We start from the raw sequence: 25250 nt of genomic DNA on the forward strand, positions 1-25250 counted from the left end.
CATTTTAAATCAAAACTCTTTCTTTAGTTATGTAAATAATTGAGACTTATTTTTCTATAAAACCTGAGTTGTGTGATTTTATTATACTTACCTGCTTAGAGGGAATGATTTCATATTGAAGGAGACATACAGACACATTTGGTTAGAAATCTTTATTAAAACCATAACTTTAAAGGTATCTTGAAAGGTAATTTCATAATAGGTAGGTTTAAAAAACTGCAGGTGTGTACTGTAAAAAGGGATCCAGGACAATAATTAAAACTGAGTTAATCAGGCTTAAAATTTATTAAAAGAACCCAAAAGCCCTGCCCTTATTAATATAGCTGTTGAGGGGAGCGCTACATAAAATGGAGGCACCGCTGGGATAGTCTTGGATTTCTCAGTTAAACTAAGTCAAAGTACAAAGCTAATTTACAGTGTTAAAATGGAAAGAACTGAATTAGTGCCAGAGCTAAAGAGCTGGTGCCGTGGTGAGGGTTTGGATGAGACTCATGCGCTGATGACCATTGTCCCAGAAGAAGTGGAGATCAGTGAAGTTGAAGAAACCCTTCAAACTTTCAAGTGTTTAGGATGGGTGCGTATCCATGGGAGGAATTTCAGTGCAAGACTAAACCGACAGATAGTCTTGTGTGAGAGCAGAGAGACTGTTAAGGAGGAGAGTGTTCCTCCTGAAGTTGTGCCTATTGATGATGGAGAGGCGTGGGCTATTATCTTAGGAGAGGTGCAGGCAGCCGCTGAAGAATTTAATACTAAACTAAAAGGGTTGCTGCAGGCTGAAGGAAAGACAGTGGAGGACCTTAAATCATTATTACCCAGTGCACCCCCGCCCACTAGTTCCACTGAATCCATCCTTCACGCCATCGGAGATTTGTTGGACAAGGCAACAAAACCAGCTGATGGTGGGAGTTATTGTCGACTACGCATGTTCTCGGGAGCCTTACCAACCCCACCAGGTGAGGAACCCTTTGACCATTGGCTAGAGCAAGCATGGCTTATGGTGGAGGAGACTGAATTCTCTGAGAGAGAGAAAAGACGCAGACTAATGGGAAGCTTGAACGGGCCTGCGCTAGAAATCGTAAAGGTAGCGCGGCACACCAACCCTGATTCCAGCCGAAAGGAGTGCTTAGAAGCCCTCGAAAGTGCTTTTGGAAGTGCTGAGTCTGGAGATGATCTCTACTTCACATTCCAATTGATGCAACAGCAAAAAGGAGAGAAGTTATCGGATTTCCTCAGACGTCTAGAGCGGTCTCTAGCTAAGGTGATTCAAAGAAGTGGCCTCCCTGCTAGCTACATGGATAGAGCCCGATTGGAGCAACTGCTGACGGGTGCTACAGCCCCAGACTTGATGCCGATCCAGCTGCGCTTGAGAGAAAGGAAGGCAGCGCTCCCAAACTTTCTGCAGCTTTTGACTGAGAATTGTGCTGAGGAAGAGTACGAAGCTTATAGGAAGAAGCTCAGTGCCTTAGTATACCAAGTACATGCTAATCCAGAAGTGTATATAAGGCAAGCTGAAATCCAGAGCTTAAAAGCTGAAATAAGAGAGCTAAAGTCAACCGTTGCCTCAGTAGTGACCAAATCAGCCCATGTCAAAGATGATTACATAGAGGATACACCCAGGAGTGCACCACCTGGCCCAGAGAACCGGCAGGACATCGAGCTGGCTGCCTTGAAAAAACAACTGAAATGACTAAATCAGAAAGCTAACAACAAGATGTCTGAGCAAGATGCTACAGTTGCAGTTTCGACCATGGAGGCTTCTAAACAGGTTTCCAACCCCCCGCCCCCCCCCCCCCAAAAAAAGGAGCATCAAAAAGGTCAGAGGAGAATTTCTGCTATCGGTGTGGTGAGAATGGACATTTTGCTACAAAGTGCCACAATCCTGAGAATCAACCTTAAGTTATCAAGAAGCTAATCCACACTCTGAAGGTGACAAAAGACAAACAGCAGTCTGGCGATGCCACTACCAGTAAAGTTAACTGTGAGGTCAAGTAAAGTGCGGTTACCACGTCAGGGCCTGCTGGTATCCCTGAAGGCTTGATTGACCCACCAGCATCGTACCAGTGAAGGTGAATGGACATGGTTGTGATGCCTTGTTTGATAGTGGCTCTCTGGTCACCATTATCTTCGAGTCTTGGTATCAAACTCACCTGTCTGATGTCCCAATACGCCCAGTGTCTGGTCTATCCCTGTGGGGGCTAATTGAATCTGAGCTCAGCTACCCCTACCGTGGGTATGTAGTGGTCGACTTTGAATATCCAGCGAAAGTTGCAGGTGCTGATCAGACTGTGACAGCCCTTGCTCTTATCTGCCCCAAGCCTCGAACCGCTGACCAGGCTCCTGTCATTGTTGGGACTAATGCCAGTCACATCCGACATCTTGTGCAGCAATGTAAAGAAAATGGCATTGACATCACCCAGACACTGGGGATACAAGTATGTTACAGAGATACAGAGCTAACACCACCCAGCACTGCAGCAGCCCTTGAAGAGGAGGATGATATTGGCTGTGTGACATGGAAAGGCCCCGGCCCACTGACTCTACCTCCTGGTGGTGACTGTAGTGCCATCTGAAAAGTCGAGTACAAACGCCAGATTGACAGAGAAATCTTAATGGTGGACTCATCGCCTGTAGCTTCACTCCCAGCTGGTGTACTACTTCAGCCCATGGTGGTGCCCAGTGAAGAAGTGAACGTCAACCATTTCAGAATCTTGGTCCAGAATGAATCCTCGACAGAGACCGTTATACCAGTGGGAACAGTTATTGGTCATATGTATCAGACAGATGCAGTCATTTCCCTCACACCATCCAAGACAGCTGCAACAGAGTTTGATGCTAACCTGATCAACTTTGGAGACTCACCTGTCTCGGAGGAGTGGAGAGAAAGACTCCGTCAAAAGTTATCCACAAGGTCCCAGGAGTTTTCTCTACAGGAATGGGATGTCGGGTTGGCAAAGGGAGTAGAGCACACGATCCGGATGTCAGATCCACGGCCGTTCCAGAAGCGCTCCCGTCGCCTGGCTCCAGCTGATCTTGAAGACGCGAGAAAGCACCTCCAAGAACTGTTGCGTGCAGGGATCATCAAGGAGTCTCGTAGTCCCTATGCATCCCCAATCGTGATTGTTCGCAAAAAGAATGGGACCATGAGGGTGTGTATTGACTACCAATCGTTGAACACCCCAACAATCCCAGATCAGTACACAACACCCTGTATTGATGATGTCCTCGACTCAATGATAGGGAGCAAGTGGTTCTCCGTACTTGATCTGAGGAGCGGCTATTACCAAATTGCCATGGCCGAGGAAGACAAGGAAAAGACGGCATTCATCTGCCCACTGGGGTTCTTCCAGTTCGAGAGGATGCCGCAGGGGATAACTGGAGCTCCAGCCACCTTCCAAAGGTTAATGGAGAAGGCTGTGGGTGACATGAACCTGCTCGAGGTCCTTGTCTACTTCGATGACCTGATTGTGTTTGGAAGAGCATGAAGAGAGACTTCTTAAAGTCCTTGATCGTCTGGCAGAGGTTGGATTGAAGATCTTGGTTGACAAATGTCAATTCCGCCTGCCAAAGGTTAAATACCTTGGACATATTGTGTCGGGCGACGGAGTATCGCCTGACCCAGCCAAGATAGAGGCAGTTACAAATTGGCCACAGCCCACACACCTGAAGGCTCTACAATCCTTCTTAGGGTTCTGCAGCTATTACCGCCGATTCATAGCCAACTATGCAGCCATTGTCAGACCGTTGTCTGAGCTCACAAAAGGCTATGCCCCAACCCAGAGGGGTAAGAAGCAAGACAAAGACAACACAAAGACTTACCTGAAAGAGTCTGAGCCCTTTGGTGAGAGGTGGGGCCAGCCCTGCACTGAGGCGTTCCACAAGATTATCTACTGCCTTACCCACGCATCTGTGTTGGCTTTTGCAGATCCTGACAAGCCATACGTCCTGCGTGTAGACGCCAGCTTAAAAGGGCTTGGAGCCGTCGTCTATCAGGAGCACAGTGAGGGTCTGAGGCCTGTTGCCTTCGCCAGCAAGAAGCTGAAAACATCAGAAAGGAACTACCCAATTCACCAGTTGGAGTTTCTGTCCCTTAAGTGGGCTGTCATGGATAAATTCCATGATTATTTGTACGGGGCCAGATTTACCGTACGTATGGACAATAACCCGCTAACCTATGTGCTCTCGACTGCAAAGCTCAGCGCTGTAGGGCACATATGGCTCTCTGCCTTATCCACCTACGACTTTGATGTCCAGTACCGACCTGGCAGACACAATATAGATGCAGACCTGCTCTCAAGGAATATGCCTGATGAAAGTGAAATGGGAGAACATTCCACAGACTGGTGTGAGATCCATCGGCAAACGAATCTGCATCCTGGCTCCGTGAGCAGTCCACCAAGATATGTGGACCAATTGGGAGCTTCTCCTGATTGTGTGCCTGACATTTATGCTTTCCCCACACACACACACTTAGAGTTAAAGTCATTGGGGCAAATGTCAAAGCAGGAGCTGATTAAAGCTCAGGAAGATGATGCAGTCATCAGATCTGCCATACAAGCTGTAAAACAAGGCAAATGGTCTGAGGAGAATGGATCCAGTCCAGAACTGTCTCATCTCAAAAAGAGATAGGGAAGCTGATGATGAAAGATGGGCTACTCCATCGCCTAAGCAAGCGGCCCTCTGGAGAGGAACTCACTCAACTCGTCTTACCAAGAGAGTTCAGAGAAGTTGTGCTGAAGGCCAAACATGATGATCTGGGGCACCTTGGCATAGAGAGAACTACAGACCTGTTGAGGAGCAGATTCTTCTGGCCTAAACTGGCATAGGATGTGGAGCAGTACATAAAGAACTGCGGAGAGTGTGTCACCCGAAAGACCCCTTGTCATAGAGCAGCGCCATTACATCATATTGTGAGCAGTGGACCTATGGGTCTTGTTTGCATTGATTTCCTGTCCATGGAGCCGGATTCTGCAGGCATTAGCAACGTGTTGGTGGTCACAGATCATTTCACACGCTATGCTCAGGCCTTCCCAAGCAGAAATCAGAAAGCGCAGATGGTTGCGAAGATCCTGGTGGGCAAGTATTTCATACATTATGGACTGCCAGCAAGAATTCATTCAGATCAGGGGAGAGACTTTGAGAGTCAGTTAATCAAAGAGCTCTTGAAGGTGATGGGAATCCGAAAATCATGGACCACTCCATATCACACACAGGGAGACCCGCAGCCCGAAAGATTCAACAGAACTCTACTTTCCATGCTGGGAACCCTGGGCTGTGAGAAGAAATGGCAGTGGAGCAAACACATTGGATACTTGGTTCACGCCTACAACAGTACCAAATGTGATGCTACAGGGTACTCACCCTATTTCTTAATGTTTGGCAGAGAGGCAAGGCTTGTGCTTTGGAACCTCACCTGATGGCAAAGCTGGGGGTTGCCATTCACGCTACGTAGCCAAGTTGAAAGACGACTTGCATAGAGCCTACACGCTTGCCACTGAAGCTGCCGATAAGACTCACCAAAGGAACAAGAGGTCCTATGATAAAAGAGTGGGATTCCAGACATTGGATATCGGCGACAGGGTGTTGCTAAGGAACTTAGGATTGAAAGGGAGACACAAACTGGAGAGTCGGTGAAGTCCTATCCCTTACGTGGTGCTGGGAAAGATAACCAACCTTCCAGTGTACAAAGTAAAACCAGAAGATGGAGGAAGAGGAGTCAAGGCCCTTCATCGTGATCATCTCCTGCCGATTGGACAGCTGGTGAGAATGCCGACATTGAAGACCGAGGACAACTCACACGTCAAAACAAGAGTTGAGACACGAAAGAGATCAAAGAAAGCCTTACCTAAAGCTCAGGAAGATCTTCAAAAGGTTCAGGAATTTGCTGATTCCTCTTCAGACTTGGAATATTGCGGACCCGAGAAACCCTACAGTACCTACCTGAAGGAGATCCTGTGAAAGGAAAGAAATACTGCTGGACAGTCAACCTTCATTCAAAATGACAGTGATTCTTCTCAACAGCCAGATGGAGATTCTGCTGAGGATGGCTTGTCAGAGGAGGACAGTTTAGAGGAGGAACACCGCAGTATGAGAGAAGAGGATGCAGATCAACACTCAGTCCCTGAGGATGAAAGTGATCCCGAGTCTGATAACCCTCACCAGGATGCACACCAGGAGTTAGCTACTAAGCCTGAAGTGATTAGCAGACCTGAAACCCATTCAAAAAGAATCGTGAAATTAGTCATTAAGTTAACTTATGATGAGCCTGGTATGGCAAAAGATCAGCCTCTAACCATTGTGCATAGAGGTGTTATCATTAAGATTGGCAAGAGTTAATTTAAACTACGTCATGCACCCTTTCCACTAGTTCACTTTAAAAAGTTAAGCACATTTGTTTGATGAGGACATCAAAAACAATTAGAAGGGGGAGAATGTAACCCAGTTAAAACATGTGGTTATAAGGGGTGATGCTATAGTATAATTAGTTTTAAAAACATTTAAATAAGGTTTCGTTTAAAAGGGTTTAAGAAGGTTAAAATCATTTTATAAAGTGTGATGTGTTTTTGTTTATTAAAGAGTATAATGTTTTCCTGGAAACTGTCTAAACCAGCATTTACGGGGGTTAATGACATGCTGCAGGAGTACAGGTCGGGGAGGTGTTTCGGCACGGACGAGGGAGGGGAGGGACGGTGGACGACGGAGCCTGACGATAGCGGCGAGTGAGCACGATACAGATAACTTCTGTGTTGTATGTTAAGCTTAGAGTGCCCAACCTATTGTGTAATTTATATCTTAATATTGTTTACACAGCAGTCGGGGTGAGAGTATAAATTATATATTGTCGGAACGTGAGGAATTTCTACCCGAAATTCAAAGAGCGTTTAGGTGTGTGCTACTGCTAATGCTAAGCGATCGACGTGTAGCCTAGAGTCGGTTCAGTACCCGTGAACGGACATTTGCTAGCTTAAGTTTCACTAGCTCAGTTGAACTGTTCGAGGGGTGAGCTGCTGCTTCCAACCAGAGGGCAGAGCAGAGACCTGGGACGAAGTTTGGAGCAACCAGGGCTTCACTCAGCGTGTTTCTGGCGACGCGGGAGAGAGGATAGACATCAGACGGTGACTGTGCGAGATGCCAACCTGCTGCTAAACCTGCTACCGTGACGGTTGAAGAAAGACAAACCGGGAACATTGTCTCAGGTACCACACTTGGTCTTTTGCTCACGGAGGAGCGAAGGGGCCATTAAGTTTTGGGCCACAACGATCACAAGCACCGAACCAGGCCTGCAACTTTATATTTTGTGTTAACATAATTTTGGTTTTGCCGGCTTTAAGGGACAGTATCCAGGTGTGTGTGTGGGCCCACGAATTATATTGGTTGAATTTAAGTGACATTGAGATTCTAGGAGAATCAATTTTGGTGTTAAAGTGTAGTGTTTTGTTATGCACTTACAGTGTTGAAAAACTTTAAGAGGGTTTTCCTGAAGAAAGGGAAATTTCAGTTTGAAGAACATTCCTATTATTTTATTTTTTCATTTTAAATCAAAACTCATTCTTTAGTTATGTAAATAATTTACTTAACTTATTTTTTTATAAAACCTGAGTTGTGTGATTTTATTATACTTACCTGCTTAGAGGGAATGATTTCATATTGAAGGAGACATACAGACACATTTGGTTAGAAATCTTTATTAAAACCATAACTTTAAAGGTAGCTTTAAAGGTAAGTTCATAATAGGTAGGTTTAAAAAACTGCAGGTGTGTACGGTAAAAAGGGATCCAGGACAATAATTAAAACTGAGTTAATCAGGCTTAAAATTTATTAAAAGAACCCAAAAGCCCTGCCCTTATTAATATAACTGTTGAGGGGAGCGCTACATTCAATTTAACCAAATACATAATTAACTAAGGAGGCTCTACTGTAGGCTCGGTTACCTTGCTAATCACGTTTGGACTTCCTCGAACAGTCTGTACATTCCACGACATTCATCGCGCTCTTTGCACCTTAAAACAAAACATCAGTCAAACTACTATATAGGATACAACTATTAACCTCCACACTATAGTATTTGATTGAGAGATGGCATCATTAAGGCATATTTACCCATGGATTTTATTAGATGGACTCAGAATGCATTTCGCCTGCATCTCTCAGCTTACTCAACCGGAAAAAGGACCAGAAACCCCTGAGCACAAGAAGAAATTCGCCAATCTTGCCCTCTAGTGGCACCAGATTGTAACAGCTAAGAGTTAACCCTTTTTATGATCTTTGTTGTTCCCTTAGGTACAATCTTACTTTTTAAAATGGTTTGTACCTATGAATTATATTTAAACATAACAATAACTTTAAATACCTCTTCCCTTGTACTTAGTTAAACCAAAATAAAATCTATTCTCATTTTTATACTGAACATATTTACACAGGGTACATGGAATTTACCACCTGGCTACACATGTTTGTGGCTTTTTTATTACACTTAATACATTATGCTGTAACGAGCACGAATAAGTGGACACGTTAGCATTTGACTAATGGGTCCGACCCTTTAGTTGACTGGTTAACGTTGTCGCTCGCGGTGCAGGAAATACGGGTTCGCGTCCCGGCCGTGACGGCGGTTCCCGGGCTGCTCCCTAATTCGCTACATTGGTGGGAAGGTGAGACAATCCCACTTGTGACGCCATCGGAAGCGCGTGCGCCCAGAGGCGTGAGGGAGCTGATATACTGAAGCGGGGGGGATAGTGCAACGTGCACGGATAAATAGACGCGTTAGCCCTTGGGTAACCGGTCAGACCCTTTAGTCGATTGGTTAACGTTGTCGCCCGCGGTGCAAGAAATACGGGTTCGCGTCCCGGCTGTGGCGGTTCCCGGGCTGCCCCTGTTAGAAGACTAGACTAATACTTTATGTCTATCTCTGCTCAGATGAAGTGGATTATTAAACCGTTATAAAGAATCGTACTGACTACCGAACTTCTGCTGGAGGGGAAAAATGCAGCCTTCGTTTATTCGGTAGGTTGGGGAGAAGAAGAAAATGAACCGCGTCTCAGTGACGTAATCAATCCGCGCATGCAAGCGCAACACCGCCCACTTGTGGACAAACAAAGTCGTAAACAAAATAATAGTACACAGTGACACATAGTCATACAAATACATTGGTGTCATATCTCAACAGCCCCCCTACCCTAATTCGCTGCATTGGTGTCAGGAGTGGGATGGTGAGACCGTGAGGCCATTGGAAACGCGTGCGCCCAGAGGCTTGAGGAAGCTGATATGCCGATGGCTTCACGATCTCACCATGACTAGTCGACTGGTTAACGCTGTCGCCCGCGGTGCAGGAGATACGGGTTCGCGTGGCGGCGGTTGCTGGGCTGCCCCCCTAATTCGCTACATTGTCATATTTTAGTTTGAAATTATTGTTTATGTTAGTCATATTCTTTAGCTTTTTGAGGTTGAACTGATGCCTAAACATTTCATTGTCAGCAATGATTGCCACAATGTATTGTGCGTTTGACAAGTATTTAACAACTTGAAACTTTATCTTGAACTCAAAACATTTATTTCGAAGTCCAACCGGATGTTGTTGATGGCGTCATCCTGTACACGTGGGCGGTTCCTTGCCCCACACGTGAAGCCGAGTAGGAATTAGCCTATCCCCCAAGAAATGTCCAAAGCCAGTGAGTTGTCGCGTAGTAACAACACATTTTACAACGGTATCTTCACGTTTTCTTAAGTCAATTAACACGATTGATGTTTTGCAGTAAATCTGGTTGTTTCTTGCATTTTACAGAACAGAAACGGGCGAAACGCCTCGGCTTCCGTGGAAAAGTCAAGGTAAAATGCTAACGTTAGCATTAGCTGACTTGTTGAGATTAGTAGCGCTGTTAGCTTCTCGGCGACGTTCTCAGAGGATATATTTGCTGGATGTGTAAAGCGCTCTGTTTTTCTTCGGGAAGGAAGAGAAATTGGTTAGAAATTGTTAGTGTCGAAGGGTGTTCACTAATGTTGAGGAGCTGAAAAGCCGAAGTGAGAAGCCACACATCTGAATTGCACTGATGGTGTCTATTTACGATATAGCTTACAATTGCGCTCGTTCTTGTATATCCCTTCTTAAGGCTAAAGATGGACAGATGACTGATGCTTCAGGACGGACAAGAAAAACAACTTTGCAGCATGTTAAAAAACACAAAAAGCAAGAAGAAATTAGGAGGCAAAGGGTGATTCGTCAAAATATTGTCATTGCTGGTTTGTAAAAGAAATTAATCGTGGGTTTTTTCAAAACCTGAACTTTTCAAATCAAATGTTTCACGATCAGCTCCAGGACCTCCAAGAAAAGCAAAGAATATCAAGAGAACAAGAGCTGATGAAGAGGAGAAATTTGTACAGCTTTCAGGATGACATCCTGCAGCGGCAAAGAGAATATGAGCAGAGGGTAAATATCTGACTACTTAAACGAAGTCAACCAAGATACAGTCTGTGGTCATTGTCATGTTTACCATTTTAGTGATTTTGTTTTCGTTTTTTTTTGCAGGAAGCAGACATGCAGAGTTTGGAGAAACATGTCAATTTTGAAAATGAGAATTCAAGAAAGGCATATTATAAAGAATTCAAAAAGGTGGGTAAACAGCAACAATGGCCACCTTCAAATATATCAAAGACAGCAAACACAGGGTTGGCCGTGGTTTATTTGATGAGAGCTACAACTTTTGACTTTTTGGCTTACAAATGGATGTAATTAACAATAATAACCCATTTCGTGTAATACTTACAAAGCTACTGTTGTTGGTTGCCAGTACGGATTTTAAGTAAGACAGAAAATAGGTACAAAATAAAAGTGAAATGTCAATGTACAATACCTTTACCACTAATTAAATTGCTGGCACATGAAGGCTATGTTCAGACTAGCAACATCTGAATCTGAATGCTTTTCTGCAGTCTGTACAGCTAGACGACACATGGAATCAGACTTTTTTGTTCAAATCATATTCTAACCACATCCTATCCCATTGTATCAGAACAGACGGAATGTGTACATTACCTGAATGTGAAATAAATGTGTCTTTCAAGGTGGTGGAGGCCTCAGATGTAATTTTGGAGATTTTGGATGCACGTGACCCTCTTGGCTGCAGATGTCCTCAAGTAGAGCAGGCAGTCATCCAGAGTGGAACAAACAAGAAAATAGTTCTAGTGCTTAATAAAATTGGTAGGTTAACTCAAAGAAATCATGCGTTCTGTTGGTAATATTGCACAGAATGTTTATTAATGCACCTCATTTTTTATTTCTTAATTTTACAATTAAGATTCTTTAAAAAATCACTTCTCTTCTTTATATAGATTTGGTATCAAAGGAAATTGTGGAGAAATGGATCAAGTATCTGCGTAATGAGTTTCCCACTGTGGCTTTTAAAGCCTCCACTCAGCTACAGAACAAGAATTTGGTGTGTGACCTATTATTAAATCTGTTTTTAATCATCTAAAAGTGTGAATGATGCATCAGAATAAGAATATGATTGATTTTAAGTTAAATGTGTTTTTGAAAAATCAAATCCTATGTTCTGGTTCTCATGAGTAGAAGCGCAGTAATGTACCAGTGACTCAAGCCACTAAAGAGCTTCTCAGTAGCAGTGCCTGTGTTGGAGCAGATTGCCTGATGAAACTGCTTGGAAACTATTGTCGCAATCTGGACATCAAGACAGCCATCACTGTCGGTGTTGTGGGTAAGCGCCACATCCATAGTAATATGTCTAAATGCGCTCTACATATACCAATGTTACAAACGGTGTCATCACCAGCTGCTTATGTTTTACAGGCTTTCCCAATGTGGGAAAGAGTAGTTTGATCAACAGTCTGAAACGAGCACGGGCGTGCAGTGTTGGAGCCACTCCTGGGGTAACAAAGTAAGTTTAAATTATTGACACTGTACACTGTATTGTTTTGCAGGCCTGCCAGATGTTTTCCTGTACTCCTAATATACCTAATGGATTGCAGGTGCCTTCAAGAAGTGCATTTGGACAAATACATAAAGCTTCTAGATTGCCCTGGCATCGTCATGGCAACTTCAACAAGCGATGCAGCAATGATCCTTCGTAACTGTGTAAAAATCGAACAGCTCGTAGATCCTATCCCCCCTGTTGAAGCCATTCTTAGACGCTGCAACAAAGCACAGGTATGTAATGTCATATTTCCTGTCATCTGTTACATGATAGTACATAACAAAAATCTACGCAACCATTTTGTTTCAACCGCAGATTATGGACTACTATGGAGTTCCTGACTTCCACACAGCACTGGAGTTCTTGGCGTTGCTTGCTCGGCGCCAAGGCAAATTGAGGAAAGGAGGACTACCAGATAGTGACAAAGCAGCAAAGAGTGTCTTAATTGACTGGACAGGGTCAGTAAAATAAAAACAAATTTTAAGGCAATGCAGGTTTTAAAGCATATTTCATAAACAAAGGGAATTAGAAGTGCTTTATATAAATGTATGAAAAGACTGATAAGAAATACAGAACAAGAAGAAATTCAATACGAAGATATGAAAACAATAAGAAAGAAATGTAAAAGAAGGGATAAAAACAAATAGAATAAAAAGAGCTAAAGTGCAGGATCAAAAAGCTAAGTGAAAAATGGTCAAAGTGCAACTGTCAGTGCAACTGAAGATTCAGTCAAAGGCAATAGCTAATATAAAAGTGTTTAGCCTAGTTCTAAAAGTGATCAGAGTAGGGACAATTCGTATATCATCCGGAAAATTTGTTCCAGCTATTTGTGACATAATAGTCAAATCCTGCTTCACCGTGTGTGTTTGTTGTTTATAAACTGTTGGAAATTAGTCCATGCCTTTCTCCTGTCACACCTTGTAATGCTTTGATTTTTACATATACTTTGTCAAATAGTGGAAGAATCAGTTACTTTACACACCCACCAGAGACGCACACGCTCCCCACCCATGTCAGTGCTGAGATTGTTGCAGAAATGGGCAAAGCTTTTGACTGGGATGAGCTGGAGAGGGGAAATCACGAGGTTCTTGCAGGTGTGTTGCACATGATCCAAAATAATTTCATTAAAATTGCTTTATTGGTCATGGAGTTAACTAAGGGCAATAACATTTTTCATTGTTTTATTGAGTGAGTTGCTTCGTTCTACCCTCTCTAAGAAGTTTACTTATTTGGATCTTCATTGGTGCTTATGATGAACTGATATGTTAGTTGAAGTAGAATTAATACATAGATTTTAGCTGTAAACAAAGGCTGTGCTTGAGATGATTTGAAAGTTGTAAGAGCATCAATCTCGGAAAGTTATAAGACCTGAAAAAGGGCACAAATAAATTGGTTATAGTCTTTTGTATACAATATTAATCTACAAAAACAGGTTATCTTTTTCAGACTCATCCTGTCTCGATGTCCAAATGGGATTCTGTATTGAAACCTCTGGAATGACTCAGGGTGGTGAAGGTGAAGCAGCACCTTTCAATTTGGGAATGGGAATCTCTGCAGATGATCCAGAACTTAAAGATGAAACTGAATCTATGGAGGATGACCAGGACCCAGAGGTAGAGTAGTCCTTGCAACCAAAATTATTTAAAGCTACAGTCCTGAAGATTGTAATTTTTATTTCAAGATTTAAGTAAGCATTTATTTGGCCTATCTCAGCTCACACACATTTTGGAAAAAAGAGGTGTAGAACAAGAGGAGGCCTGCAGGCGGAAATGCTGTAGTGGAACTAGGGCTCACACAAGGTATTTAAAGTAATAATCTCAGAAGACACATTTAAATAAATGTCTGTTAAGTTACTATATTTTGCCAAATGAGGTGATACAATGATGGTTCAGATAGACAAGTTTATGAATTTAGCTTAGTGTGGTAATTACTTGTTTTGCATTGTCCTTGAATGAGAAAGTCCTTTTGTTTCCCATAATGCCTGGATGACTCCTGTGCAATGCCACACCCTACCTTTTCGGAAATCTTTTGAAATTAATTTTGCTGGCTAACACCATCATGTTGCCTTTTCTACTCAGGTGATTTTATAGGTCTAACGGGCTGGACCCCATGTTTGTTGCTAATGTAATATGTGTCTTTTTTTATTAGTGGTATGCAAGGTTATTATAGTTAACTAAAACTAACCTAAAACTAGGTGTGAAAATTTTTTTTTCGTTAACTGAAATAAAATAAAAACTAGGCTTAATGAAAACTAACTGAAATTATATTGCGTACTTACAAAAATAAATAGAATAAAAATATACAGATTTTTTTAAATTTCATTTTAGTTATTTTGTTTGGAAAATGTCTTAATTTTACTGTTTGTACATTTGGTCAAATTTGTCAACACAACAAGCATGAGGAGGCATTGGTGCATATGTTTACTGAGACTGGGATGTCTAGATGACTGAATCACTTGCCTTCACAAAGGGATTTGTTTGTATTGTAATACCTATTCTGACCTCTTAAATCTTTCCCCTGACAAATTAACCCCCCCCCCATATTATAACAAAACAAAAACTAAAGCTAACAACAATGTTTTTATCTGATTGAAAGCGGTTTGGTAAATTTATCTTGGTTGTTAAAGTTGTCTTGGTTACAGTTTAAATTATATCCAGTATTGATAGACTTCATCAGTTAAAGGTAGAACAAGTAGGATTTGTCTGTTACGGTTTGTAAACACAACATTCAAAGTTGGCCCCTCCCTCCCGGCTCAACGACACCAGAAGGACATGCCCCCTGACCGCAGTTGCCAGAACACATCCCAGTGTACAGGCCAACTCCGCATCACTCTTCATCCCCATTCTCTCCTTCGTTGCTTGCCAGTGAGTGAAAGTCAACCCCAGATTCAATCTCGTTTTGGAACGAGCTTTGTTTGCCTGGCGTTTCACCTCGCTATATCTGCGTCTTTTCGGCGCTATGTCCGCCATTGTTGTAGCGTCCTCTTGGATTTGTGCTTACAATCTCAATCTGGCTGCTGCGTTTTTAGAGTCCCGCTGGTTAATGCCCAGAAATGTCAAGTCAAGTACACAGCAAAATAAGAAAAGTAAGAACATATAGGCGGAGGACAGGGTCTCTGCAGATACAGACACCACCACAAACGTCTAGTGGGTCATAAATTATAATTGAGAGGGATTATTTTTGTATGAGTCTATACATTGATTTTTAGGAAAATACTTCTCGTTCAACCTGTCTACAGGTCCAATTTTTTTTTCAATTTGCATAAATGAGTGTCTAAGAAAGCATTAATTATCTGGTTAATCTCTGCTTAACTGTATCTGAAATATACCAGCAACTGAACATATCATATAAGACATTTGTTTTCATGTATATCTAAGCGATTGTGGTTTTACATATTTTGTGACTTCGTGTCCTTACTTTTTAGCACAAGGACACTGAATTTGAACTGAATTTTAATCAGATTGTTTACTTTTAGTTCTCCCTGTATTCTTTCCTGTCTGGTACAAAATAGTTTGGACCGATGACCGTGGAGATGAAATCTCAAAAGTCAAAGACGAGTGTCTCCACAGATGAGGCTACATCCAAGAGCCTGAATTTAAAGGATATTTTGAATGTAGACCCCCTTCATCAAGGCCAAGCACTCCTTGCTGCCAGCAAGAACAGGAAAAAACGGCAAAAAAGAGCTGGTTTGTTTGAAGGCGTTATATTAATAGAAGTGCATGTCTTAAGCTAACATTTGTACATGTCCCCATATGTAGTGTTTTAATTTATTACATTTTTTTTATCAATTATGTGCTATCAGAGCCAATGCTTATACGGGACATCATTCCAGACTCGTGTTAAAGCAGCTGATTTCACAAATTTGTTCATTCCTGTCATAGTGAAGGCATTCTTGTTAATAGAATTAGCTGGTTAGTCTTTGGAATAACAATTTGCATAAATATTGACCCTCTTACATACAAGCCCCCACATTCAAGCCCCCACTTATGATAATACATTTATTTTTTAGCAATTGTTAAATTACTGGAGTCATAATTGCATTTATTTAATTAGACTCTCCTCTCCTTTCTTTGCAGACAAAATTGCTACCAAACTCTCAGATACCTTGACATCTGCAATGAACTTCACATTTTCAGATAGCTGATGAAAATAAACAACTCAATTATATTTGCTGTTGGATTTATGTGTCTTCACAAATGTGATTTTTAAGTACTCTGCACAAACCTTTTTCCTGTGGATCAAAATTGACATGATGGTGTTACTTCTGTTGATTGTGTGGGTTCACTAGTACTCAATGGCTGGAGAATGTTTACACCAATATACAGTACACCAATACTATGCTGTTGCATATTGTCGAAATGAGACAATATCAACTGACTGTACATCACTAAGCATAAACATGTCATACGAGGAATTAAGAATGGCCTACACACTATGTGATGTACCCTTTGCATCAGTACTTGTTAGGGGTCGCCACAGCAGATCATCAGTTTCCATCTCTTCCTGTCCTCCGCATCTTCATGCGAGTCACCTGCATGTCCTCCCTTCCCACAACCATAAACCTCTTTTCTTCTTGCCTGACAGCTCCATATTCAGCATCCTTCTCCCAATATATGCAGCATCTGTCCTACGCACGTGCCTAAACATCACCTAAAAGAACAAAAGATGATTGCTCTAATGTATTCAGTGCCAACTGTTAAAGAAACATTATGTAACCTTTTTACCTTAAAATAACAGCTTCAAAATCATGTTGATGGTACATTGACTTGAGAACGGTGCCTCTTTCATTCCCAGTAGCCCCGAACGCCTATTCTTACACTATGTTAACTTGGGTTGAGCGAATACGAGCTCCCGCAAGCGATTTTTTTTTTTTTTTTTTACTAGGATGGCGAAGACATGGCCCAACAAACTAATTCTGACTGGCTAGTACTCGTTGGTGTTGGCTATGTTGGTTGGACGCACGAGGGTAAACGAATCAGGCCGAATGGGGCGGGTCATGCCTTTGCCATCCTAGGAAAAAAACCGTTCGTGTCACTCAAACCCAAGTTACGTAGAGCAAGAACAGGCGTTCGGGGCGCATAGTAGGAATGAAAGGGGCACAATTCTCCCCATTACAAGTTAGTGTACCAGCAAAATTATTTATCTCTGTTATTGTAAGGTTAAAAAAAGTGACATCATGTTTTACGTGTCAGAGTTAGCGTTCACCCAATAGCACAACAGTAAGCTTGACTGGTGTACTGTGCTTTTCATCACATTTGAGTAAATATATTCTTGAAGTAGTTTTGCAGCCTATACTTAATTCAGGATATGGGAGCATCATTCATAGGAGAATAATTAATGTTAAACTTTTTTCCCTCAAAAGACAACGCAGTCAATTTCTCGGAAATTAATCAATAACGGAAGTTGACTTTTATTGTGAAAATGTCATAACCTGCACCGATCAACAAGTTCCGGGTAAACGTGTCAAACAAGCCCAGGCTGGAGTAGTAAACAACAGTCGGTAGCTGAGCGGCGATCGACGGTAGATCAGTTTGGCTACACAGGGGGGGGGGGGGAGAACACGAAATGGCGAAGAAAACGGAAGATTTGGGGGCTTTATGGATGTGATTAAGTAATAGACGCAACCTCCTACAGTATACTTTCATTGTTACCTCCGAGAAATGACGCGGTTCTATGTAGCTACACTAGCTAGTTAACGTTGACTAACGGAAGCGATTGCTAACGTTAAGTAAGGTTTGTTATCAAGCAACTTAATGTTTTCACTTTGCCTAGCCAGCTGAAAATCAAGAGAAAGTCCACTACTTTTGAAACATAGCTGTTGTCGGTATGGGGCTACGTCCACCTAGTCGACGTAATCTCGTTTATTTAACGCTGTAAAGTAGCTAATAACCACATTTGTGGGGATTGCTACCCAGTGACATGTCTAAAGCTAGGTTAGCTTTTAGCTGGGGCTTAAGTTGGCAACCAATCACCACGCTAGCCTGGGGAGCGCGTTGGTGGCAGCAGCCCCGTCACTAGTTTAGGTCATCCTTGCTAATACAACCCTCAAGCTAGAATTCTGATTTCGGCTAATATAAAGGTTAGTTATAACGAGAAGGGCCAAACTCAAATTAGTCAGTTAGCCGACGTCGTCTATCTGTCCTAAAAGATGGAGATATCAGTAGTAATAGATTTAAGCTTGACTCAACGCCAGACTTGTCCTCTTGCAGAAACAGATCGCAGGATCCGTCCTATGATCAATTTCACCCTGCAAAATAATTTGGTGGTCTACCCCACACAAAGAGTTTAAAAGAATTATAGATAAGCTACGGTTGAGGAAATCTCAAGTTTTAAGAATGCATTGTTAATAAATGGAGAGAGGTGTGAGGCTAAGGATGAGTTCAGAGATATGTGAACCTTCAGAGATTGTGGGTGGTATCATATGTGAACCTTAGGGCTGGTTGAAGTAGGGAGCCACACATATTTGTAAAAGACTGCCAAGATGACAGGAGAACTCAGTGGACTTAATGGATTTGTACTAGCTTCCATTAGCAAATCTTTGGAAGAGAAAGGGAGACATACGAAGATACCAGACTGTAGTGGAAGCTGTGAGAGTGCATTTAATTATTGATCAATAAGAATGAACTGGCAAGGGTCGTTAAGACCATGTGTTAGGCTGGAGGTGGTCTTATCTGAGCCACTGATCCCAGGGATAGATCAAGAGAATTGGGCAGGTTTTGTTTAAGAAGTCGGTCCTCAACAGTTTTGAGTGTTCAGCTTCCGCTTGTTAGTATTACACCGTAATATGAGGTTGGTCATCTCCTTCATGTGTGTCAGGGGGCTATCATGCACAGGCTTGAGTGTGGGATAGATGGGTAGCTGGGGGGGGGTATAGGCCTGAACACTGGTGCAGAGGTTGTGGTGATGTTGGAGGGGAATCATATCTCTGTTTCTGTGCTGTTTGCAGAAATTGCAGAGAAGTATTTGAGTCAGGACATTCGAGGTATAGCTGGGATGGGTTTTGTAGCACAGTTTCAGAATGGTGGTATTAAAAAGAAAGCACTTGTTTCTAGCCTGTCTGCACCTACTCAAATTTTGAAAACAGTTGAATGCAAGGGGACAGTAAATGCACCCAATTTATTGTTAAATTTATCATGAGGGCAGTCGGTTCTATCATCCTAGGCCCATATCAACATGTTTCCAGCACACAAAAAAACAAACAAAAAAGAAGTTGCTGCGCCTTTAATAGGTGTGGAAACACATGTTTAAAATATCATTGACTGACCAAATAGAACTGCGGGTAAATCGCAGATGGTCATGGGATGTGTCTATAATGTTTAATTTAGTACAAAATTAGAACCTCAAAGGTCTTTACCATGTATGGGTTTAGTGCCACAGGGGTAAAGTTGGGGTAGCATAATGCAGCAATAATAATAATCCTTTTTTTTTTAAATTTTTTTAAGAAACCATATTGGATAAAAAAAGAAGACTAAAACAGCAGCTAATTTCATGCGTGAAGAACTAATCGCAAGATAAAGAACATGGCAGGGGTTAAATATATGGCTATTCCATAATCTAAAATGATCTTTTGTGTGATACTTTTTTTTCCAGCTCCATCCTCAGCTCTGGTTCAGCACCTTGAGCCATGTCGTCACGCGTATTGCTGCGCCAGCAGCTTATGCGAGAACAGGCCCAGGAACAGGAGAGACGTGAGGCCCAACAGCAGGCCTCTGCATCCCAGCTCAGGGCCACTGACTCCACTCCAGCTATCTCTGTCACGCTTCCCCCAAATGTTGCCCGTCCACCACCAGCACAGGTTCCTGTGGAAGTGCTAAAAGTAAGGCTTTCAGTGAGGCAGCAATACTGCCTGGGCTTTTAACTCTCATTTGTATGTTCATCACAGAGTCTCTTTGCCCAGTAGTGTTTGGTTATTTATAATCATATGCAGTAAATGGTTGTTTGTAAATGATAAGGTGCAGTCCCATCTGGAGAACCCTACTAAGTACCACATCCAGCAGGCACAGAGACAACAAGTGAAGCAGTACCTCTCCACCACTCTGGGCAACAAGGTAGTTCCTCAGACCCTTGGGGTGTCCCCTGTACCACAGTCCAGTTCTGCCCCTGAGATGGCCCCTTCAGCCAACAGTGCTCCCAACAGTCCCATGGCTCTGCTTAACCTGGGATCCAATAAAGAGGAAGTACGAGATACAACCTTTCAGTTGTCATTGTAGCTCTGTAAAGTTGGCACACACACACACACACATATATATATGTATATAAAATATAATTTGTTGGAGTTTAATGTCTAAACTACTATCCACCTCTCACTTAATTACTTTTTGTTTGTTCCGTAGTTGTGTGTCCAAAGGTCTCACTGTGATAATGTGTGCCTTCTTTTTTCATCTTACACTTGGTGGCCTGGTGTCACAATATGATGTTAAATACTGCACCTTCAGCTTAATGATAGCAGCACCTTACTTGCACACATGCCTCTGCTTTTGAAATCGGGCTGCATTCAAAACAATCTTCTCTGGTTACATGCTTTGTGTTAGCTTTTTTATATAATTACAATCAAAGTTATTGTAGGCTTAAAAAAATCCAACCGATACACAATGTTAACAGCCTTTACATATTTAATTGTTTGGAAACTGTCTTTTTTGTACTAAGCATTGTTTGTCTATGCTGCTTCCTCTCCAGATTGATGGTGTGATCGATGATATTATTAGTCTCGAATCAAGTTTTAATGATGACATCATGACGTTAATTGACTCAGGTCTTCAGCTGCCTAGCACGGTAGGACAACAATAACTTTACAGAACCTTGGATATTTCCTTTTTTGGATTACTCTTAGTTTAAAAGTTCAATTTAAAGTGAATATATTCATAACAATATGTTGCATTCCAGGTTCTTTAATCCTAGATTTTGAATACCTTTAGTATCGTTCTTTGGCTGAACTGGCTCTGTTCGGCATAAAATTCTGAAACAGGATCCAGTGTTGGTGTCAGAGTAAATATATACTTTTGGCACTGAGCTACTATATGTCAGGGAAGTGTTGCCTGGGTAGGATAGACTATTCGAGAAGACAAGATCGAGAAAAGGAGCAAAGTAGATTGTGCTCATAAAACATGCTCTTTTACCAGTTGAACCAGTAATTTGTCAGAGAGAGGGGACCTTCAGAAATTTTGCTACCGAGCAGAAAATGAGGATTATGGTAATGCTGTTGGATGAAAAGAAAAATAAGCAATGTGAGGTAAATGGATTTTGTGATTTTGCTGTGATGGATATTTATCATGAATCTATAGCAGTGTTTTATAAATGGTTGAATTTTGGAAAACAAATGTGCTCTTTCCTCCACCCTGCAGAATAACTATTGCAACTAGAAAAGACTTGGATTTTATGAGCACATGAGCAGCAATATACTATTTCTGAATTTTCTTTACCCATTCATGTCGGTTTTCTGTTCAATAGATTGGGATACATTTTTTGTTTTTCAAATGTATCCTGATTGCAGGCTTTTTTGTGCCGTGTAACATGCACCATTCCGTTAGAGTTGTATGTAGCAATTCTACGTGTGCAGTTATAGCGATCAACTTCCAATTTTCATTTTATTTTAGGAATGGAGGAACTGTTTACTGTAATGATCAACTTAACCTGAAACAGGGGGTGTAGATGACATCCTCTCCACAGATTTACTGCTTTTTGGACTTGTTGCCATACAATTTAACATGTTTTGTCTGAAAAGCTCCCCGGGAATCTCTTGGATGTATACCATAGCCCTGGAATGGCAGCACCTACTCTCACTGTCAGCAACTCTTGTCCTGCTGATCTTCCAAACATCAAAAGGGAAATAACTGGTATATTAAAATATGTGCTACAATTTTGGCATGTACACATCATTCCCCTTCAAGTGTTGCAAATTTTTGTCAAAAAGAATGTTTTGATATGGTGGGCTAAAATTTTTTGGAAACATGATTTTATGTGTTTAACAAAACCCAGTATTTGTCTGTCAGATGCAGATGCCAAAGCACTAATGAAGGAGAGGCAGAAGAAAGATAACCACAATCTCAGTAAGTCAAGTCAACTCTCTGCCATTTTGTCTGCAGTTTAATTTCTTTGTTCCTCTCCAGAGTGGAGCTTGAACACTCTTTGGATTATAAAAAGTAGAAGTAAAACTCAATGCTCTTTCTTTTGGAGTAAAAAAAAGAAAAAGAAAAGTGGAAGTAACGTTCTTTATTTTCACTCTGCTCTGTCACCTCTGCTTCTCTACAGTTGAGAGGAGGCGGAGGTTCAACATAAATGACCGCATAAAGGAACTGGGTGCACTGATACCCAAGTCTAATGACCCGTGAGTTCTACCTTTTTATCCCCCTAAATATAAACATATTGGTTAGTTTATTCACTTGATGTCTGTAAAATCCCCATTGTTTCATTTTCCAAATCTGACTTCTGGAGTTGTTGGATAGTGTTGTGTTTTCAATGTGTGCAATAATCTATGACATCCCACTGGCAACAGGGAGATGCGTTGGAACAAAGGTACCATTCTGAAAGCCTCAGTAGACTACATCAGGAAGTTACAGAAGGAGCAGCAAAGAACCAAGGAGATAGAGATGCGTCAGAAAAAGCTGGAACATGCCAACCACAGCCTCATGCTACGCATCCAGGTCAGCATTTCTTGTCTGATTAACTTTATTAGAAGTACTATCTGTTATAATTTAGTGCCATGGAAATTGAAATACAACAAAATATCATGATTATCGAATTGTTAAATGAAATACTCATCAGACTTAAATAGACCACCATAATGTTATGTTGCAGTTTCTTGACTAGTTGTTTTTCAGTTCCATAGCATGCATGATAAATAAATCTACTCAGTGGTCATGTTCACTTTGGTGAAAAAATAAAATATCTCAAATGAAATACGTGAGTTGAGCTAAGTGATCTTGCATTGTCCAAATGCACAAAGAAGTGGTTCTGGGAAATAACAGCCATGTCAAGTACTGCCAGGTCTTGATCTAAAGGAAAATAAAATAACCTCATGCTAATCTGTTCAGGAGCTAGAGATGCAGGCCCGGCTCCATGGCCTCTCCACCACCATGTCGTCTGACCTGAGCACCAATCCTTCTCTGCTGCAGCAGCAAACACCTCAGAGTGGCCAGCATCTCCCTCCCAATGCAGGGGAAGTCTCCTCCCAAACCCTCCTCAACCTTGGAGCCACAGCCATGGGACAATCTGTCCCCGCCTCCTTCCTTTCTCCGCCCACCTCCGACTCCCCTGCAGGTGTCACCATCAGCAGTCCCCTGGACCTGGGCAGCCTGAGCTTTGCCGAGCTGGACGAGGCCTCTGCCTCGGCTCTCTACCCAGAAGTAGGCCTGGGAGACATTCTCATGGATGAGGGATGTGCTCTGTCACCAGAGAGGATGGCAGAACCGCTGTTTTCTCCCCTGTCACCAGGTGCCTCCAAAAGCAGCAGTCGCCGGAGCAGCCTTGATATAGATGAGGACTTGTGACAAGCTCAGACTCGTGGTCACACAGCCAGAGAGGACAATGCTTCAAGTTGGGAGGATAGTCAGGGAAACGGCACTCCTATGTAAAAATGGCATGAATCAGTTTGAAGGACTGTAGATTTGAACAGAGAAAATAAGCAACCAGCACAAGGATCAAAACTAATATGAATAGTACATCAGCATAAAATCAATTGCGCTCAAGTTTTCTGCCATATGTAGGCTTAATTGCTCTTGTTTGAAGAGACTGATGATTATTATCTGGGCTTATTAATTATCTTATTGAAATGGAATGGTGTATAAAGGGTCAGGGACTTAGCAATAAGAAATGAATGGTAAGTTTTCCTTCAGAGTTTTAAGAGAAATATATTTGCCTGAATATATTATGTACTCATTTTTAGATGGCTGTGAGGACTTTTTTTTCATGGCAATGATATGGCATGACAAATTAAGATGCCAAGACTTTTTTTTTATTCACTGGATTCAGGGTTTGTTAGCAGCAGTCACATGCTCAAAGGTTTTTCTGACAAGCAGTTACCAAAGGGATGTTTGCAAAGTAAATTAGCACACGGTGAAATATTTACTGCATATTTTATTACGAGTATATTTTACTTTGAACATTTTATTGCACCTTACTTTATGGTCTATGCATTTTGTAAAAGCTTTTGTCTTTTGCATTGAAATTTCAGACAGGCAAGCAGTTGATACCCAGGTTGCATGCCTAATAAATAAGAACCAGAAAAGGGGAAAATCTCCTGCTGCTGTAGAGTAAGCCAAAGCAGGATGTCTTTATAATGTAGCCAGAGATATACAAGTCTGCATTTTCATTGTGTCAATAGAAATGTGGAAAAGTATAAAAAATGTAAGATCATAAAAAATGAAAGAAAAAAAATGAGACGAATTGGACATTTACCATTTTCAAAAGTACTGTAGTGCATCACCTTTTTTTAAAATTGTTTTGAAACTAGAATAATAGATTAACGATCTCTCCTGACTAACATCTGTTTTGTTGGTGAATATCTACAAGATTTTATCCATGTTGATCACTGGGTGATTCCCCCCCCCCTTTTTTTTTCAGATAAGCATGATCTACCAAGGTAGTTTTTTTTTTAATTTCTCAATCTTTGAAGAAAAAAACTGATAACTATTTTAAAGCAACCACTATCCTCACCTCTTTTAATAGTAAGTTATAACTGTTTGTTGTGTAAACATTTTTACAATACAATTATTATTCATTATGACAGCAACAAACTTTAGAAAGGCATTGAATTATGTAAAGTTGGTTCAATAAATGTGTGTTTGAAGAAATACGTGCTCGTTTTCCTAAAAACACATTAAACCAATGCGATAGAGATATTACAAATAACTGCTCGTAGCTACACAGCTAGGATGGGTTAAATGTAGAGCGTAATTTCCCCACAGGGATTAATATATCAAAATCAAATCAACAGCAGGGATAACGGACAAATAGCAGATCATTTGTAGACAATACTACTACTACTACTACTTGTGGCTCCTCACGTTAGGGGTTGCCACAGCGGATCATCTGTTTCCATCTCTTCCTATCCTCTGAGTCTTCCCCTGTCATGACAGCCACCTGCATGTCCTCCCTCACCACATACATAAACCTCCTCTTTGGTCTTCCTCTTTTCCTCTTCCCTGGCAGCTCCATATTCAGCATCCTTCTCCCAATATACCCAGCATCTCTCCTCCACACATGTCCAAGCCATCTCAAGCTTGCGTTTCTTGTTTTGTCTCCAAACCGTCCAACCTGAGCGGTCCCTCTAATATACTCGTTCCTAATCAAGTCCTTCTTCTTCACCCCAACGAAAATCTTAACATCCTCAAC

General features: G+C 41.7%; 3 protein-coding genes across 6 annotated transcripts; all 3 read left to right on the top strand.

Moving 5' to 3' along the window:
- Positions 1-424: 424 nt before the first annotated feature.
- LOC130131657 (paraneoplastic antigen Ma2 homolog) lies at positions 425-1687 on the top strand. The gene has a single exon (XM_056301433.1). It carries the CDS (start codon positions 425-427, stop codon positions 1685-1687), a length of 1263 nt encoding a protein of 420 aa, XP_056157408.1.
- A 7909-nt stretch (positions 1688-9596) lies between these two features.
- gnl3l (guanine nucleotide binding protein-like 3 (nucleolar)-like) lies at positions 9597-16082 on the top strand. Its single transcript, XM_056273089.1, has 15 exons — positions 9597-9665; positions 9779-9822; positions 10104-10205; positions 10304-10420; positions 10520-10603; positions 11056-11191; positions 11323-11426; positions 11561-11705; positions 11798-11885; positions 11977-12154; positions 12237-12379; positions 12879-13015; positions 13368-13534; positions 15433-15607; positions 15998-16082. The coding sequence occupies exons 1-15, from the start codon at positions 9653-9655 to the stop codon at positions 16063-16065; spliced, it is 1701 nt and encodes a 566-aa protein (XP_056129064.1). The 5' UTR covers positions 9597-9652; the 3' UTR covers positions 16066-16082.
- A 1307-nt stretch (positions 16083-17389) lies between these two features.
- Positions 17390-24747, top strand: tfe3b (transcription factor binding to IGHM enhancer 3b). 4 transcript variants are annotated; one of them, XM_056273096.1, is made up of 9 exons: positions 17390-17442; positions 19512-19737; positions 19874-20098; positions 20598-20693; positions 21643-21754; positions 21911-21967; positions 22170-22245; positions 22414-22561; positions 22952-24746. In XM_056273096.1, the coding sequence occupies exons 2-9, from the start codon at positions 19546-19548 to the stop codon at positions 23405-23407; spliced, it is 1362 nt and encodes a 453-aa protein (XP_056129071.1). In that variant the 5' UTR covers positions 17390-17442; positions 19512-19545; the 3' UTR covers positions 23408-24746. The 4 variants fall into 4 exon arrangements, with proteins under 4 accessions (XP_056129071.1, XP_056129072.1, XP_056129066.1 ...); XM_056273097.1 differs by having other exon boundaries at positions 17399-17532; positions 21917-21967; positions 22952-24747; XM_056273091.1 differs by having other exon boundaries at positions 17399-17532; positions 22952-24743.
- The last annotated feature ends 503 nt before the right edge of the window (positions 24748-25250 follow it).

Source organism: Lampris incognitus, chromosome 2 (genome assembly GCF_029633865.1).
Source record: "Lampris incognitus isolate fLamInc1 chromosome 2, fLamInc1.hap2, whole genome shotgun sequence".
NCBI classification, from domain to species: domain Eukaryota; kingdom Metazoa; phylum Chordata; class Actinopteri; order Lampriformes; family Lampridae; genus Lampris; species Lampris incognitus.

Excerpts from the sequence above, each read along its gene's own strand:
- LOC130131657 (XM_056301433.1), top strand. The coding sequence starts at position 425 with ATGGAAAGAACTGAATTAGTGCCAGAGCTAAAGAGCTGGTGCCGTGGT.
- gnl3l (XM_056273089.1), top strand. Across the intron at positions 10,604-11,055 it reads ATTATAAAGAATTCAAAAAG|GTGGTGGAGGCCTCAGATGT; the intron begins GTGGGTAAACAG and ends GTGTCTTTCAAG. Across the intron at positions 11,706-11,797 it reads CATCACTGTCGGTGTTGTGG|GCTTTCCCAATGTGGGAAAG; the intron begins GTAAGCGCCACA and ends TATGTTTTACAG.
- tfe3b (XM_056273096.1), top strand. The coding sequence starts at position 19,546 with ATGTCGTCACGCGTATTGCTGCGCCAGCAGCTTATGCGAGAACAGGCC. Across the intron at positions 19,738-19,873 it reads TTCCTGTGGAAGTGCTAAAA|GTGCAGTCCCATCTGGAGAA; the intron begins GTAAGGCTTTCA and ends GTAAATGATAAG. Across the intron at positions 22,246-22,413 it reads ATACCCAAGTCTAATGACCC|GGAGATGCGTTGGAACAAAG; the intron begins GTGAGTTCTACC and ends CACTGGCAACAG.